The sequence below is a fragment of the Ipomoea triloba genome, chromosome 5 (genome assembly GCF_003576645.1).
Source record: "Ipomoea triloba cultivar NCNSP0323 chromosome 5, ASM357664v1".
In the NCBI taxonomy this organism is placed as follows: domain Eukaryota; kingdom Viridiplantae; phylum Streptophyta; class Magnoliopsida; order Solanales; family Convolvulaceae; genus Ipomoea; species Ipomoea triloba.
Window position 1 is genome coordinate 427,175 of NC_044920.1, and position 16,451 is coordinate 443,625.

At 35.9% G+C, this 16,451-nt stretch overlaps 2 protein-coding genes and 1 non-coding gene across 3 annotated transcripts in view; 2 read left to right on the plus strand and 1 right to left on the minus strand.

Annotated features, from left to right (window-relative positions):
* Positions 1 to 3,055, plus strand: part of LOC116019424 (agamous-like MADS-box protein AGL27) — an 18,602-nt gene extending 15,547 nt beyond the window's left edge. The window contains exons 2-7 of the mRNA XM_031259610.1: positions 629 to 680; positions 1,182 to 1,237; positions 1,308 to 1,401; positions 1,948 to 1,989; positions 2,433 to 2,474; positions 2,567 to 3,055. Of these exons, the coding sequence (XP_031115470.1) occupies positions 629 to 680; positions 1,182 to 1,237; positions 1,308 to 1,401; positions 1,948 to 1,989; positions 2,433 to 2,474; positions 2,567 to 2,713 (433 nt within the window). The 3' untranslated portion in view covers positions 2,714 to 3,055. The remainder of the gene's footprint in view (positions 1 to 628; positions 681 to 1,181; positions 1,238 to 1,307; positions 1,402 to 1,947; positions 1,990 to 2,432; positions 2,475 to 2,566) is intronic.
* Positions 3,056 to 5,302: 2,247 nt separating this feature from the next.
* LOC116019571 (protein FAR1-RELATED SEQUENCE 5-like) lies at positions 5,303 to 9,359 on the plus strand. Its single transcript, XM_031259841.1, has 4 exons — positions 5,303 to 5,351; positions 5,471 to 5,632; positions 7,004 to 7,838; positions 7,958 to 9,359. The coding sequence occupies exons 1-4, from the start codon at positions 5,303 to 5,305 to the stop codon at positions 9,357 to 9,359; spliced, it is 2,448 nt and encodes an 815-aa protein (XP_031115701.1).
* A 3,848-nt stretch (positions 9,360 to 13,207) lies between these two features.
* Positions 13,208 to 13,289, minus strand: TRNAS-UGA. The gene has a single exon. It is a non-coding gene; the product is annotated as a tRNA-Ser (tRNA).
* Between the last annotated feature and the right edge of the window lie 3,162 nt (positions 13,290 to 16,451).

Genomic DNA, 16,451 nt, shown 5'->3' on the forward strand with positions numbered 1-16,451 from the left:
TAAAAAAAAAAAAAAAAAAAAAAAAAAAAAACATGTCCTAGAAATTATAAAATAGCTCTAGATTGATAGTTTGATCTCTAGGTTCAAGGTTCCAAGGCTATTCTCTTCTTTTTCTGAACATGCATGCTCTTATTGCTACTGCAGCACAGTTTTGGTTCTGAAATTGCCATTCTGTATGTTATTCCTAACAAATTCTATATGTGCTTGTCATACTGCATGTAGAAGTATTAAGTAAATAGTACACTTGTTCATTTTGTTGGAATTTTTCTGTGTTGTGCTTAAAGCTTGAAGCACAAGGGAACCAGTGGGTTTTGCACAAATGATTGATTTTGTGCTGTGCTGAACTTTTTTCCATACCCTATATGTGGGTTTTGTTAGGCCCATCATGCTAGGACATGTTATCAACAGTAGTACAAGTGTGACTAAGGAACAGGGGAAACTAAGAATATAGCTGTAGTGGCTTGAATTGAGTGACATGCATTAATTTATATTAAAGGATTGTAAGTTTCAACTGTATGCCTTTAGTATATATGTACAAGTTTTAGATCTATCAATTTATTTTATTTATATGGGGCACATGTAGTTATGTTCCCTCTGATGTTTTATCTAAACCATTTCAATGTTTTAGTTTGACAGGGGTCCTACAAAGATACAACAGCCATGTAGAAACAGAGGAAAAGGTATCTATCTTTTACACCCAGAAACCAGTTTGACTGTTTTTGTGTTTAGATCTGCTCTTTTTCTTTTCTTTCCCCCCTTAGAAAATCAATACCATCTGGAAGTGTATCCAAGCTCATGGCTTAATTGGCAATATATACAGGTTTACTACTAATCTTTTCATGACAATCAAATTGTCCTTTCTTGAATCAATTATTATGTACACTCATCATTAATATGGAATAACAAGTAATTGCTGAAAGTTTGCCATATTTACAGAACCTGTATGTTGTTAATTGACAGGAATTATAAATCAATTCATGCTAGGGGCAGGGTATATTATATGAATTGCTGTTTTTCTTTTGTTTAAATTTGTTGGTGAAAGTGAAAAAAGACTTTTTGCAAAGTGGTTAGTAGTTATCCAACAGACTTTTGCTGACATTTTTTGCACCAAGTAATGTCCTGTGCCATAAACACTGCTTGGAGTTCTAATAAAGCTAATAGGCCGCTATTTCTGGAAACAGCAATCTAATTATGCGCGTTACATGACAATTGGAGAACTGGTACAGACACTGGAAAGGTATCAAGACCAGACTCCTGATTAAAATTTTGAAATTTTTTGGTAGACTACTCATCTCCTGTTTGCTCAGTGACATTGAGGAACCTGACCAGCTTAGTGTGACTGACCTTGTCCATTTGGAGCAGCAGATTGGGAGTGCACTTCTAGAAACAAGATCTAGGAAGGTCTGTATTTCTCTTTTTTTTTTTTGGGTTTTGGTTTTGGTGAATATATATTATTTTTGAGTATCTTACCTACCCACCTGTTGTGCTTCCTATTACTGCAGACTATACATGTAAAACCTAACATGCTATTTCTTGCTTTTTATCTGCTTTATATATCTTGTTGATTGCTAAAGATTCAGCTGAGTGCTAGATTTAGGTCTAGACACATAAAATGATTGTATGTCATTTTAAAGAGCTATGAATAGAAAAGTTCATGGTTGTATGCCATTTTAGTGAATTGCTGATTAAAGATTGATAGCTAAATTGCCACTTCTCTAATAATGCTGCTTCTTCCTAAAATAATTCCTATTGTTTTTTTTTTTTTTTTTTTTTTTTTACATTTGAAGATTTAAAATTCAAGCCTCTATGGATTTTAGTAATATAAGCATTTCTTCCTATCTTTTGTGTGGGTTTCTTGTTCTCATATTGCCACTCCTTTGCCTATTGCTGCTACCTTTGCATTGCATTATGCATTACAAAAATTTATGCAATGTCAATTCTATGCAGAACTGTTTGCTGATGGAATCTATCGCGCATCTACATGAAAAGGTATGTGCCTACTATCCCCCAGCGCCCCCCTTTGCAAATTTACATTGTAGCTAGAACCTAGTTACCTGCTGCATATACCTACTTGGCACTTTGGTGCAGTTATAAAATTCCAGTCTGAATGGATGGATCATCTGGTGGGCTGCTGGGCTTCATTCTACCCATAGTAACCAGTGCAAGAGCTCATATATGATCAATCCCCATTTTATTTATCACTAATTTGCTGTTCTGGCATTCCCTAATAGAATATGAGAGAGATTATTTGTAAGTCTGGAAGTTCCCTTAGCTAGCTTCTTCTTATCTTATATAATAAAGCTAAAGCTATAACGGAAAGGGAAGCAAAATTCGATGTTTGTGACCCTAGAGGTGGCTCTTATATGCAGAGCACATTTTGATCTCCGATCCAAATGTTCCCTAACGTCAATCTTAAACGGTTTTTTGGACAGGAGAAGATGTTGGAAGAAGAAAAAAGGCATCTTGAGGAGCAAGTAAATAAAATCATCCACTTGAAAGCTAGCTTTGGTTTAAAGCTTAGGTAATTAAGAGTTTAAACTGAGTAAGTGTGCACTATGTGTTGCAGATAAGTGGAATTAAGAAGGATAGTGAGGAAGTGAATGAGATGGGTGTGGGTGTGGGTGTGGGTGTGGGTGTGGATTTCACCAGCCTTGCGACTTCGGTTGTTGGTACACAGCAGCAAGCAGCAGCAGCAACCCTCAATTTTCTTTGAATCTAATCAATGGCCTGCCCGCTTGCAGAAGCTAAACAGAATAAAATTAAATCATGTTTGCTATTCTTCCTAATCATCCCATAAAATGTCTATACTTGTGAGTGAGTAATAAGAACCTTAATTAGGTTGTTATTACTTTCTGCCTCTGATCTGCGAGCTGAGCTGAGCTACCTAAAATGTCTATACTTGTGATGACTCATTGTAATAAGGAGGTGATCGATGGTCAGAAGGTTGGGTAGCTTGCAGTAATTGTGTGAAACTCTGTTTCAAAATGTCTGTGTTTTAATTTATTTGATGTTTTTTAAGCCTAGCCTGTGATAATATACGTAGACCTTAAAACTCTGTTTGGTAGAGTTTATTTTAGAGTTTTTTTTTTATTACAAATAAGGTATAAGCTATAAGTTATCTCAAATAGCATTTTAAAATAAGCTATTGCTTTTCAACTTTTTTTTTTATATATAATATTTATTAATTTACGAAAATGGCTTCATTAATCAAATCCTAATATCTTAATTTATTATGTTTTATCTTTTTATATTTATCAGATAATACAACAATTAATTTTATTAAAAATTTTAATTTTAATTAGTTAGCTTATTAGTAAAGAAATGTTGCTACTTGGACGCCTAAAGTTTAGTCTAAACCTTTATTCTCTCACTCAAATTATTAATTTAGATATTTTTCTTAACTCAAATTATTAATTTCGATATTTTTCTTAGTACTCATAAGATGAGAAACATTTAGTCCCAAATTTAATTAGTGGGCATGTAATAGAAGTCTATTTAGTGAAAAATGAACATTTAGTGGGTTATATATGGTTGTAAGATGGTTAATTGGTGTCAAAATTGAATTATATTAGAGGCGAGACAAAGGTACTACAGTTTATATGCGAAGCGAAAGGCATTCCTGAGAGTAGAATTAAATCAGAAACCAAATTAAAGCATGCAATGGGAATATGATGACTTAAGCATGCAATGCAAGAGGAGGAAATAAGTAAATACCTGCGGGCGGGTTGTACGGTGCAGCCGCGCGCAGCAGCAGATCAGATCAGAATATAATGAAGAACAAAATAGCATATAGATATATATATATATATATACATGAAATTGGAAGATGATGAGAAGATGTATGCAATAATAATGTGTGGAATAAGCTAAGCATGATATATGAGATGGCATGGCATGCAGAGAGCCAAGCTAGCTACAATGACAGACAGGCATCTCCATCCACCGCTTCCCTCACTCTCTCTCTCGAGTCTTGGCCAACTCTTCTGAGAGCTAGCCACGCTTCCAGAAGAACAATCTAGATTAATGGTAAGGATATATCAGTAATTTCATAACAATCATCGTACTTTTGGCTGCACCTTATAAATCTTTGCATACCTGGCCTTCTCCTACATACATTTGTCCAAATCCTAGAGCTGACAGATAATGCGTTTTAGTGGGCAATTTATTAATATTTATTCTGTACTTGCACTGCAACTTATAATTTATGTATGTATTTAAAATTATCATATTATATGCATCCAATTTATTTATAGATATAAAAATTATTAAGTGCAAGTACAAAAGATGTTAACGACAAATACATAATTTTTAGATTAAGATTTACTACAAAGGCAGTATAAACCTGACTCATGATATATCAGTTACGTTGCTCCACCATGCACCGCTCTCCTTCTCTCTCAACATTTCCACCGAATGCAATATAATGCCATCTCATACATCATGCTTATTCCACACATTGCATACAGCTTCTCATCATCTTCCAATTCCAATTCCATGCCATTCCAATTCATGTTATATATATATATATATATATATATAGGGAAGGGTTCAAGTGCAGGAAAACCTCTCGTGCTGTTGTGTAGTTATGTACCTTAAACATTACAATCACGCACCTTAAGTATACAAACCACGTACCTTAACTCCTTAAGCACACAAATAAATTAAAGTACCTTTAAAACACAAACCACGCTCACTTAAAGTTTTAGGCCGACGCACCTTAAGTACACAAACAACGCACCTTAAGAACACAAACCATGCACCTAAAGTTTTAAAATGATGCACCTTAAATTTTAACAACTCACCCACCTTAAGAAGGAAAATCACGCATATTAACATTTAGGTTCACTCACCTTAAGTTTCACCACTGAAGCACCTTAAGCACACAAACCACGCACCTTAAGAAGGAAAACTATGCACCTTAAGAAAGAAAATCATGCAACTAAAACAACGCCATTGGAGAAGGCCAACTGCACAGGAACCCGTTCATATATATATATATATATATATATATATATATATATATATATAGGTCTGGGATCAGGTGAGGACCTAGCCTTAGGTGAGGACATGAGAATAATCTAACCCATCCGTTCGTTTTCCTAATGAGTACATTACCATGCCGGATTATTCAATCACAACTCCAATAGAATTACGACTACGAAAGGGTTGTGAAAAGATAAAATCCATGAACGGAATAATTCATACGTAGAGGGTGTTCATGTGAATGCCTAGACCAGAGGCGCTTTAATCAGAAACACGAATAACATGTGGGGTTTTGAATAACACCGGACGTGATAGCGTAATGCCATTAAGGTTGCTGTGCAACGATAGAGGTCATCAGATGCAACACAGTATTAGGTAACGTGCACCTCTCCATGAGACCTGACCCACTGACCATCACCCACAGGGTTGATACACGTACAACTATGAAAAATATATTAATTTGATATAACCCTAACAAAAACTGCAGGTGAAAACGAATTCAACGACTACAGTGCCTATGGGAGTCGATTACACCATGTTCAGCACCTTATTGCACCATTGCGTTGCGGACCTACGCACTCCGGTTTGAGTGCCTACACAAAAACCGTAAAACTGGATGGATCAAAGCCAATGCGTGTTTGCCGCAAATGTAATCAATTAGGACAGCATGTCAGTCGTAATTGTCCAAATGTCTAATGAGAACAAAAAACAGAATGCTTGCTTTGAAAATGTTAATGGATACTTCTAATTCTTCCCAAAACAACAGAATGCCAACCTGTGGAATGATTTTGGCAACAGATATTTTATTATTAAACTTATAACAGTCTGTAATTTCCACTGATTAGTAATTGATGTGCATCATTTGTGAACATAATCAACCAAAACGAGATCACCCCCGATTGTACACCACAGTTCTAGATTTAATGCATCACTAAATATTATGGTGTGCAATAGCACAGAGCAGACTTCGACTATATCAGTTAATTTTTTTATGAAGGATTATCAGTTGATGAATCCGACGCGTTTGATTCGATCAAAAGGCTACCACCCTTTCTTAAAAAGACACATAATGTAATTTAAATACAAAACAAGGGCTTCAGTGCAAATTTGGGACAAACCCATACTGCATGGGACTAACCTCCTTGTTTAGATAGGACTCATATGGAAATACACCAGAGTCTTCCCCTTTTAAACAGAAATCATATAGAAACACACCAGACTCTCCATAGCAATTCACGGACTCCAGACCGCAAGGATACCCTGAAGTACATTCCGCAATTCAGCGCCGTGCACCGACTGCCCACACAATGCAACCAGGTCTGTATTCCCCCTAGTGATTAAGCATGGTGTGTCCAAAACCCCTATGATGTTGGTTTACTGGAATGTAAATCCATCAAACTACTCCTACCAAGGGTTCGGTAGATACGGTGTTCCGCACATGGAAAACCACCCACAATCAGCCGTAATGCCTTACCCATATTAATGATGAACCATAATATGTAGACCATAGATCCTTTTGTTATTAATATAGCACAACGGTGGAGTTGGTGAAGTGCACTGTTAGAATTCTTAAAAACCAACCACAGAGTAGTCTGAATATGATAATAACTGCTCCCATATTTCTCAACCACGTGAATAACCAGAGAGAGATTAACTCCGTAGGGATCAAGTGATGATTTGCAGTTGACCGTGCAAAACAGTGCTTCCTAATTAGCACCAATATAGAAGATAATAGGCAACATAATACTGACAGCTGTGCAATCACACCTGAGACATCAGAATACTGGTTGCATGTTATTGTTGACCAAAAGTATATGAAAACATACAACCCCGCTTGGACCGCCATGACTGCAACAACGCACTTATAAATATGAAAAATACTAACCTGGAATCTTTGTTGCAGTAACGTGGGGTGGTTAATACTAACCTGGAATCTTTGTTGCAGTAACGTGGGGTGGTTAGAACTTAAAGTTAAATTGATACTAAAAAACTATTGCGTTATTGATTTTTCAAAATGCAGGTCAAGACGAATTGAACAGCAACAACACCAGCGGGTGCCGATTGGAGATTTCACCAGGCTCCCCAAAGTATTGGACCCCGGAATGTGAAAGGACACTCACACCCTTCCTAGGAAAAATTTTTGGCACAATACAAGAGGGAATTGATTTCTACAAGTACTACGCAGGGGTGGCAGGTTTTGATGTGAGACAAAGGACAGTAAGGAAAAATAGGGAAGGTGATATTACACTACAATATTTGGTATGCAGCCGCGAAGGGTATAAGAATGTTGAGAAACAAGCAACAATCATCGTGAATGACGGAAAACATAGCCCACCACGTGAAAAGAAACGCAGGATAACAAATAGGGTTGGGTGCAAGGCAAGAATGGTGATGAAAAGGAATTTGAAGGGAGAGTTTATAGTCTCCATTCTTGATGAGCGACACAACCACTACTTATGTTCAGAGACGTCAAAACAATTCTTGAAGGTCAATCGCAAGTTAGATATAGGACACCAAACATTCATAGCTAATTGCGTGAAGGCCAATATTGGACCCATCAAGTCCTATAGACTATACAAAGAGATGGTAGGGAATTACTCAGCTGTGGGAGCAACAATTGTTGATTTCCACAATTTCAAGCGAGACTTACAAGCATACCTAAAGGGGCACGATGCACAACTACTCATAGACAAATTCTTCAAGAAGAGAGAGGTATGCCCGGCATTCTATTCTGATTATGATATTGATGAACAGCAACACTTAAACCGTGTATTCTGGGCGGACCCAACGGCACGACGTAATTACGCTTACTTTGGGGACGTAGTCTCCTTCGATGCTACATACAGTACGAACAGGTGTGTGCATTTATACTACTACTGTGCAATAAAGGATTTAATAACGTGCAACATGTTACATTTAATTGTGTACCTGTTCAACCCTGACCACTAACCTATACTCAACGGTTCCGGCGCAGGTACAAGTTAGTGTTCGTCCCATTCACTGGAGTGGATAACCACAAGCGATGCATTACATTTGCAGCCGGGTTGATAGCAAAGGAAAACAAAGAATCATACGAGTGGCTATTAGATAATTTTAACAAAGCAATGGGCCATGCACCAAACTACATCATAACAGACCAAGACCCGGCGATTAGGGTCATACTCGGGAAGGTATTTCCAGCCACGCGCCACCGTTTTTGCATGTGGCATATAATGGCAAAACTGGGGGAGAAGGCAGGGCCTGTTCTAGCAAAGGATGACGTCTTCCGTAGGAAATTAAATGCAATTGTTTGGAATGAGATGATCAACATAGATGAATTTGAAGAGAAGTGGAAGGGTCTAATGGAGGACTACGGGTTAGTGGAGTCAACCTGGTTTCAAGAAATGTTTGAGTTGCGCTCATTTTGGATCCCCGCCTATTTTAGGGACATGGATATGGGTGGATTAATACGGACCACGTCCCGTTCAAAAGGAGAAAACAGTATGTTTGGACGATTCTTCAGCAACCACTCAACCTTAGTTGAGTTCTTAATGCATTTCGAGAGTGCACTCGATGCACAACGATATGAAGAAGCTGAATTGAACGCAGCATGTGAAGGCCACTTCGCCAAGTTCAAAACCCCTCTACTGCTAGAGCGTCATGCTGCTTCAGAATACACAGTATCTATATTTCACGAGGTACAAACCGAGATTGAGAAAAGTTGTTTTTCATGCAGTGTGATTTCTATAGCGAAAAATGGGCAAACAGATTCCTATGAGATTAAAGGAGATGATGACACCGTATTATGTGTTACCCACAATCCTAATGATGAGACTATAAGCTGTACCTGCAGGATGTTTACGCGTGTTGGGTTATTATGCCGCCATATATTCCTCATTTTCAAAGACTGCCGAATAGATCGCATTCCCGCCCAGTACATAGTGCCCCGGTGGACAAGAAAAGCCTGCATCCGTCCAATATCAAGCATGGATAATATAGACACAGAACAAAACTCAATAGAGGACAACTCCCAAACTATCAGAAATCAAATGTGGAGAGAAATACACTCATGCGTGGGGTTAGTCAGTGGGGACAACAAGAAAATGGAAGCACTCACACGCCTGCTCCGGGAGCACAAGCAAGCTTTAATATTAGACCATGGCCCAACCGAGCGAAGCAGGAGAAATATAAAAATCATTGAGGAGCTGTGCGGGACAGTAACACAGACAGATGTGTACATCCGACCCCCTATTGTGGCAAAAACCAAGGGCATTGGCAAAAGGATAAAAAGCAAACGGGAGATAGCAATAGAAGCGGGAGCGAAACGAGCACACCGCTGTCACAAATGTGACAAATATGGACACCATGATAGCCGTAACTGCACAAATGTGACATGATTACACAAATTTGGAATATTACCTACTGCAATGTATTTCATCACACCCAACTATTTCGCAAAACATTAGGAATCCTGCCTATAGGATTGACATATCAATTTTTTTCAATTCAGTATTTGTAATTGTTGTTTCTGGATATAATCCAACTTATATGACATTAAAACACCCTTATTTAGTCATACAGAAATACACCCCCCAAAATTAACATTACGCAAATATAGCTGACTGTGCAGCGCAGAACCACTTCCAGTGCATCCACCCCCGCATTAATGTGCAATCTAGAAGGACGAAATGTGCAGAGAAAAACTACAGTAAACACCATCACCGTGCAATCCAAAAACCCCACTAAGCAAGAGTTCATTCCATGAGAAAGGCCACCAAGGCGGAACACATTAACCAGCCCACACTGCGCATTTCGGGACCCCAAGAATGCAATGGATTATTCTAGGAGAAAGGCAATACATCTGGAACCCAATCCCCAAGCATTTCTTATCGCGAAAATACAGACTTTAATTTAGTTAAACGGATCAGAATTTAAAAAGAGATATGGAACTCCAATGCCACACTTTCGGACAACATATGTGCTTATAACTTCCTCAAAAACTATGATCACTGTTAAAAAAACAAAAAATTCTTCCTTCATTTTTTTTATGAACAAAATTACATATCAGACAAGGTCAATGCATTAGTACTACCCAATTACATTTACTTCATCAAATGTACCCTACACCCTATTGCTAAAGTGAAGGCCTTCGAATAGACAAAAGACGAACAACTAGAACAACATAAACCCAAAAAACCAAACGGTGGACTATACAAGTCAAAAACCACCACCTACTTAAAGTTTATAAACACATCCAAAAAAGGACAACATTCCATGAATGCTACCTAGCACGACCAAACAAACTGCGATCATACTCTAACGCACATTGAATTACAAAATGCTTGTGCGTGTTGATGTTTGACACCAAGATATCATGCATGAACTTCTTACGCAAATCATTCAACACCAAGATATCATGCATGAACTTCTTACGCAAATCATTCAGCATGTTCTTGTCACCTTTGACTATACCACACTCCCAACTGGAAACACCCTGACCCAAATAAGACTCCATGTGGCGCATAGTATAAATGCCACTGTCTTCCAATACGGACCCGTCCCTCCAAGACATTTGCATACGCTTAGGCTTCAAGCGTCTCACACGATCCGCCTTATCATGAAGATGAACACCCACAAAAAACAAGGCAAGGAACGCTTGCTACAACGCCCAAACAAAACACACCAGTTAGACACAATAACTTACCTTACAAATTATAAATTAATTTCGGGAAAACACATAAGTCAGCCGGGAATGCACGATTACATAATCTGAAATGCACAGTTAAATCAGCCCTCATGCACAAAAAAATATCATTATGAGGCACACCGCCCCCCTCTTCCCTCCCCCCCCCCCACCCCATCACAAAATGCCAACAGAAAACAAAGCACCACAGCCCCGGAGGCGAAATCGGAATGAATACATATATGAAATGATACTTGGGCCCTTACCAAGTCTGCAGGAGCATTGCCATATCTGGACTTGTTAGTAGCCACAGTAGGACAATTATCTATGATATCCATCTTCATCTTCTTCAAATCCACACTTATAACGTAGTAGTGACCATGATCCATCACTGGGAAAAGAAACTTAAACGCAAGCTCTAAAACCCTAGTTTGCACACGAAAGTGGGCTGAAAAATATACCTCCGGTCTCCGGTTGTTTATCCCGTTGGCGAGAATTCGGACGAGACTCCCCGTTGTTAGGCATGCCGCTGAAACTCTGAACAACCGCCAAGAAACGAATGGAGGATACCCGATGAAGAAACACCGCAGCTGAGCCTATGGGCTGTTTTCCCTTCGGAGAAGAACGAACAAAGGTTTAACTTTTAATTTTTTTCCCGTGAAAACTGATTTTACTTTTAATTCTTGAACTTTAAATTAATTGCTAAAAGCAAATTACCAAAACACCCCACCCCATCATATACTTAGTAAAAAAATGAGAGCGGCTAATTTTTTTTTAAAAATAAAACACAACTCACCCACAACCACTGGATTGATTAAATATACGGCTTAGATTAGTCCACACCTCCCCAACTATGTGTTCTCATTTGATCCTTATTATATATATATATATATATATATATATATATATATATATATATATATATATATATATAAAACTAATCTAATTAAGGTCGGTATACAAATATTTATAAGTTTTATAATATATAATATAGATAAATTTTATAATAATAATAATAATAATAATGAACCAAGTTATTTTAGGAGAATGTTATTAGCTATTGACAAATAAAAATTATTTTGATGTGCTTTACTACTAATAGTTTTATATAATTAAAAAAAAAAAAGCATCTTTATTCATTTAATTTCTTACATTTCAAATAATTAATGGATTAAAATTTAATATAAATAATATAAAATATTAATCTGGATTACACTAATTATATGTCAGTAAATAAGATCGAAGTTTTTGTTTTATCACCGTCAAAACAAAACTCCGATTGTATTTGATTATAGATTCCAGCGAATATAATGATTATATGCTGATTAACAGATCTCCCTAGCTATTGGACTGATAGATTCTTATTCTATCACTATGAGACTAATATTGACTAATTAAATTTATATGGCTATTGAAAGTTTTTCTTCTACTTGAGAAAATATATATGACCAAGTTTTTTGCTTACAAAAGACCAACTTTATCGCCCTAAGACTTTATAACCCAACCGATAAAATGAGAAATAAATTATGGTGTCTTAATGGTCTCTTAACTGAGAATTGAATGGGATCAGTGTCTTATTTGACTTATTCAATGGTCTAAATCTGTTATATATATATATCCAAAATAATTTGCTTTAAATGTATATTATAATGGATAAAAAAGAACGAAGTTGAATCCATGAATAAGAATAAAGAAGCATCAAAGAATATATATGACAAATGACTACTGTAGGATAGGTAGGAACAAACATTGAATCAAGAAACAAGCAAAATCCCATAATTAAGAAAGGTAAAATCAAGGACACTACGTACAAATACAAGATGAAAGTACATGCATATATATATGCTCTTATATATTTCACATACACGCACTACATTATATTACACGCATGATATTATATCATATATCCATGCATGCATGGCACGTACAACAAATTAAATAGAACTAATCAAGCTACAATTAAATGGACTCTAATATAATAGCGATCAAGCTAGCAAGAAAACGCAGATCGATGAGATAGAGCAAAGTAAAGCAAAGCATGCACCATATTGGCCGTGGCGGTGCCCCGGCGACAAAAGCACAAACACCTACCTTTTTCTATTTCAAATTTATCACAATTTAAACCGAGCTAATAGTTTTCAAAAAAAAAAAAAAAAAAAACCGAGCTAATGCAGTTGAAAATGTTCAATATTCCGACCACTTGGAAACGGTTGATTTCTAATAAAACTCGTTCCAATTACATTTTTGACCACTTGAAGTATATAAAAAATCCTTCAATTCATTGCTATTTTTTATTACCCCATGAAGCCGAGTTGATGATAATGATGAGACAATAATGTATAAGATCGAATTAGAATTAAGTATTTTGAGTAGCTGAGAATTGAATTACATGTGGGTTTGCATCCATAGTCTGTCGCCGTCGGACAGCTTCACTTTTAACGTCGTCGTGTCTTAATTCTTTCCTTCTATAACGAGATTATTATAGTTCAAAACATTTGTACGAGATTGCATAAGAAGTTACGAGGTTGGTGTTTGGGTAAAAAGGTGGAAAACAAAAGTTTGCGTCGACAGCAGGGTTCGAACCTGCGCGGGCGGAGCCCAACAGAGTTCAAGTCTGTCTCCTTAACCACTCGGACATATCGACCCTATCGAACAGTTGGCTATGTTTTACTAACAGTGCTTCGAAGAAGCACGCCTAACTTGTAGTTTTCTACGAATGCATTCACCGTATCATGGTGGAGCCCCCTTCTCGGATCCTTTTATGTCCATCACTCTCGTCTTAATCTTCACTCCATTACTATGCTTAATTGGTTTGGTTCGATGAATTTTTGCCTAATATATAATAGATAAACTATGTTCATGTGTTATAGATTTTAAATCATCACACATTAAAAATAAATTACACTAAGAAGACTCTATATAATAGGCTCGACTGAAAAGACAATGATAAAAATTAAACTCATGACTTTTAAATACAATAGTCATGCTTTAATTTACTCACTCAACTATCCTTTTTGGGATAGAAAAAAGTGTTTTTTTTTTTTGGATGACGAGGAAAACCCACAATTGCTATCTGATGGTGTACAGGGGATAAACTTCACTCATATGTAATAGCTTACAAATCAACCGATAAATGTAAACTGTACTAGAATGACCCATATATGGACGACAGAATCAATTGAGAGGATGTTGACAATAATGGACTCTTGACTTTTAAGTATGAGAGTCATATTTCACTCACTCGATTACTCCTTTGATTTACAGAAACGCATGTTGCCATTACCTAAAAGTGCAATTTGAGTGAATCCACCTTCTGACCCTAACTGACAAATTAAAAGATGACAAAGAAGTAAACTAGCTAATAAGACTGCACATAACTAACTAGTTTAAATTAATAAAAAAAAATGCTAATAGATATATATATATAACTTCTTTGAGATTAGAACCTTGTAGTTGTCAAGTCATCTATCTAATCAACTTCGCTGAAATTGTCCTCAACTCGATTACTTCTTTCATAGCAAGAAAAATGTATTATTGATTCTGTGATTGATTAGGCTGGGTATTATATTGGATGCTAAAATTGATAGTCAGCATTGAGCACGTGATTAGCATTATTAATGAGTATGATTATGCGAGCATGAAGTTTCAGTTAACTGTTAACCTACGTGGTGCCAACGGTTGATCCCAACGACATGGTTCAGAATTTATTTGTTTAAGTCTTTTTAATACTGCTTTATACTTTGCAAACCCCCCAACAGGGTCAACATCTGACATCCCTCTTATACAAATCATCAACCCATCTTGTCTCTGGATTTTTTCTTTATTTTTATTATTTTTTTTTAGAAGATTCTTTATTTTAATTAAACCAATGTTTATAATGCCATCAAGTATTATATAGATAGAGAAGTTAATAAATTGATCCATAAAAATGTAATGGGCGTTCTACACAATCGCTAGATACTTGTCTTCTTCTCTTAGTATCTAGTCTTCTAAGGATCTCTCACTGCCTTTAATCCACCAACAAAAAAGAGGGCAAGGGGAGAACAAAATGTAGACGAGTCATTTCCACACCATCAACTGTTAGCATAGCTTAATCCTATCTATATGACTGATCTTCTTCCACAAATCGCAAACTGAATTGTCCACCTATCACGTGTGTTGTCATAGAGTTCGCAAAAAAAAATTAAAATTTGTCTCTTGATGATAAATATGATAATTTTAATCCCTTCTCACCAATTCTCGAACTATACTAATGATACTCAAATATAATAGAGGGAGGATTATGGAACCACTCCACACCATTAGACAAAGAGATCAATCCCCTAGCTAAGACATGATCGACTCAATTCACAGACCATTTAATACAATAAGATGATTAAACAATCTAACAATTTCTTATTTTCTTTTATATTATTCAGTATATATTACATGCTAATTAAACTAATGTATTTTGAGTAGTGGAAATGATATCTAGAAGCTAAGTGCATCCATTTCCACCATGATATGCATGGTCATACTTCAAAATTGCCACTTAAAAGTCAATTTATGTTAATTTTGTCAACAATAAATTGAGTGTTCAATTCCTCACTCCGGAGAGATCAGATCCCTATGATTGTTAAATTAGTATGGCAGTTTAGGTTTTCCTCCAATTTTTTTTATTAAAAGTCAAATTTTAATTAAAATAGTAATTTTGTTTGACGATGTAGCTAGATAAATAAATATTGGATTAGGGACTTACTCCAAGTAATTAATTAAGAATCCTAGTAAGGAACTGCAAAACATTTTATTGTACTAGTTATAGGAGTTAAGCTAGGAGAAAGTTGACTTTATCTATAACACTCATTTAATAATCTACTTACAGTTGTGATAGTTGCTTTAATATTGGTTTTATTATCTCTACATTTTAATTATAAATTAATTGAAATTTAATGTTTAGAATTATGACATATTGAAGAAAATTTACAATAATATTTATAGATGGCCTATCACGATAATTGACACAAATACGAAATCTCATCCCTAATGTAAATAAATGCTTTAACCTATATACAATTGTATCTTATATATATATATATAGAGGGAAGGTTTCAGGTGCGGGAAAGATTCCCGTACCCTTGTGCGGTGATCTATTTTTTAAAAAAAAAAATTTAAACTAATGCATCTTAAACTTCTAATCTACGTATCTTAAGCTGGATTAACATAAATATGCATTTGTAGAGAAAATCTTATAAAGAATATTTGTTGTGTTTTGGAACTGAAAAAAAAAACACACCTTAAATTTCAACAACTGACACACCTTAAGTACACAAACCACACACTTTAATAAGGAAAATCACTCACCTAAAGCTTTAGACCGACGCACTTAAGTTTCAACAACTAACGCACCTTAAGCACAAAAATCATGCACCTTAAATTTGACCTATATGTAAAAAGATCAAATTGACACGGCATTTTTTTTATTTATTATTGATCATGGACGTTGATTTAGGCAAAATCAATAACTCTCATCTAACCATACAACTGCACAAGGGCCACCCACTCACACGCAAACCTATTTCTATATATATAGCATTCAATATTTTAACATTTAATATTTTTATCATTGTGAAACTAATTCAAATTCCGCATAACATGCATACGCATGAGTTGAATCTTCATTCCTACTATTGTATTTCAAAAAAAAAAAAAAAAAACTGTTAAATTGAAATAAAGAAGAAAAAGAGATGGTAACATGCATATATAAAAAGTCAAAAGAATACGGAGTGAAACAGCCTAAAAAAGCTGTCACAAAAAAATGGGCCAGTAA

What these genes read in the sequence shown, in the direction of transcription:
- LOC116019571 (XM_031259841.1), top strand. Translation starts at nt 5,303, where the DNA reads ATGCCATTAAGGTTGCTGTGCAACGATAGAGGTCATCAGATGCAACAC. An exon ending in AGGTCATCAGATGCAACACA is followed by an intron (nt 5,352 to 5,470) that starts GTATTAGGTAAC and finishes CAAAAACTGCAG; the next exon opens with GTGAAAACGAATTCAACGAC. An exon ending in GCTACATACAGTACGAACAG is followed by an intron (nt 7,839 to 7,957) that starts GTGTGTGCATTT and finishes GTTCCGGCGCAG; the next exon opens with GTACAAGTTAGTGTTCGTCC.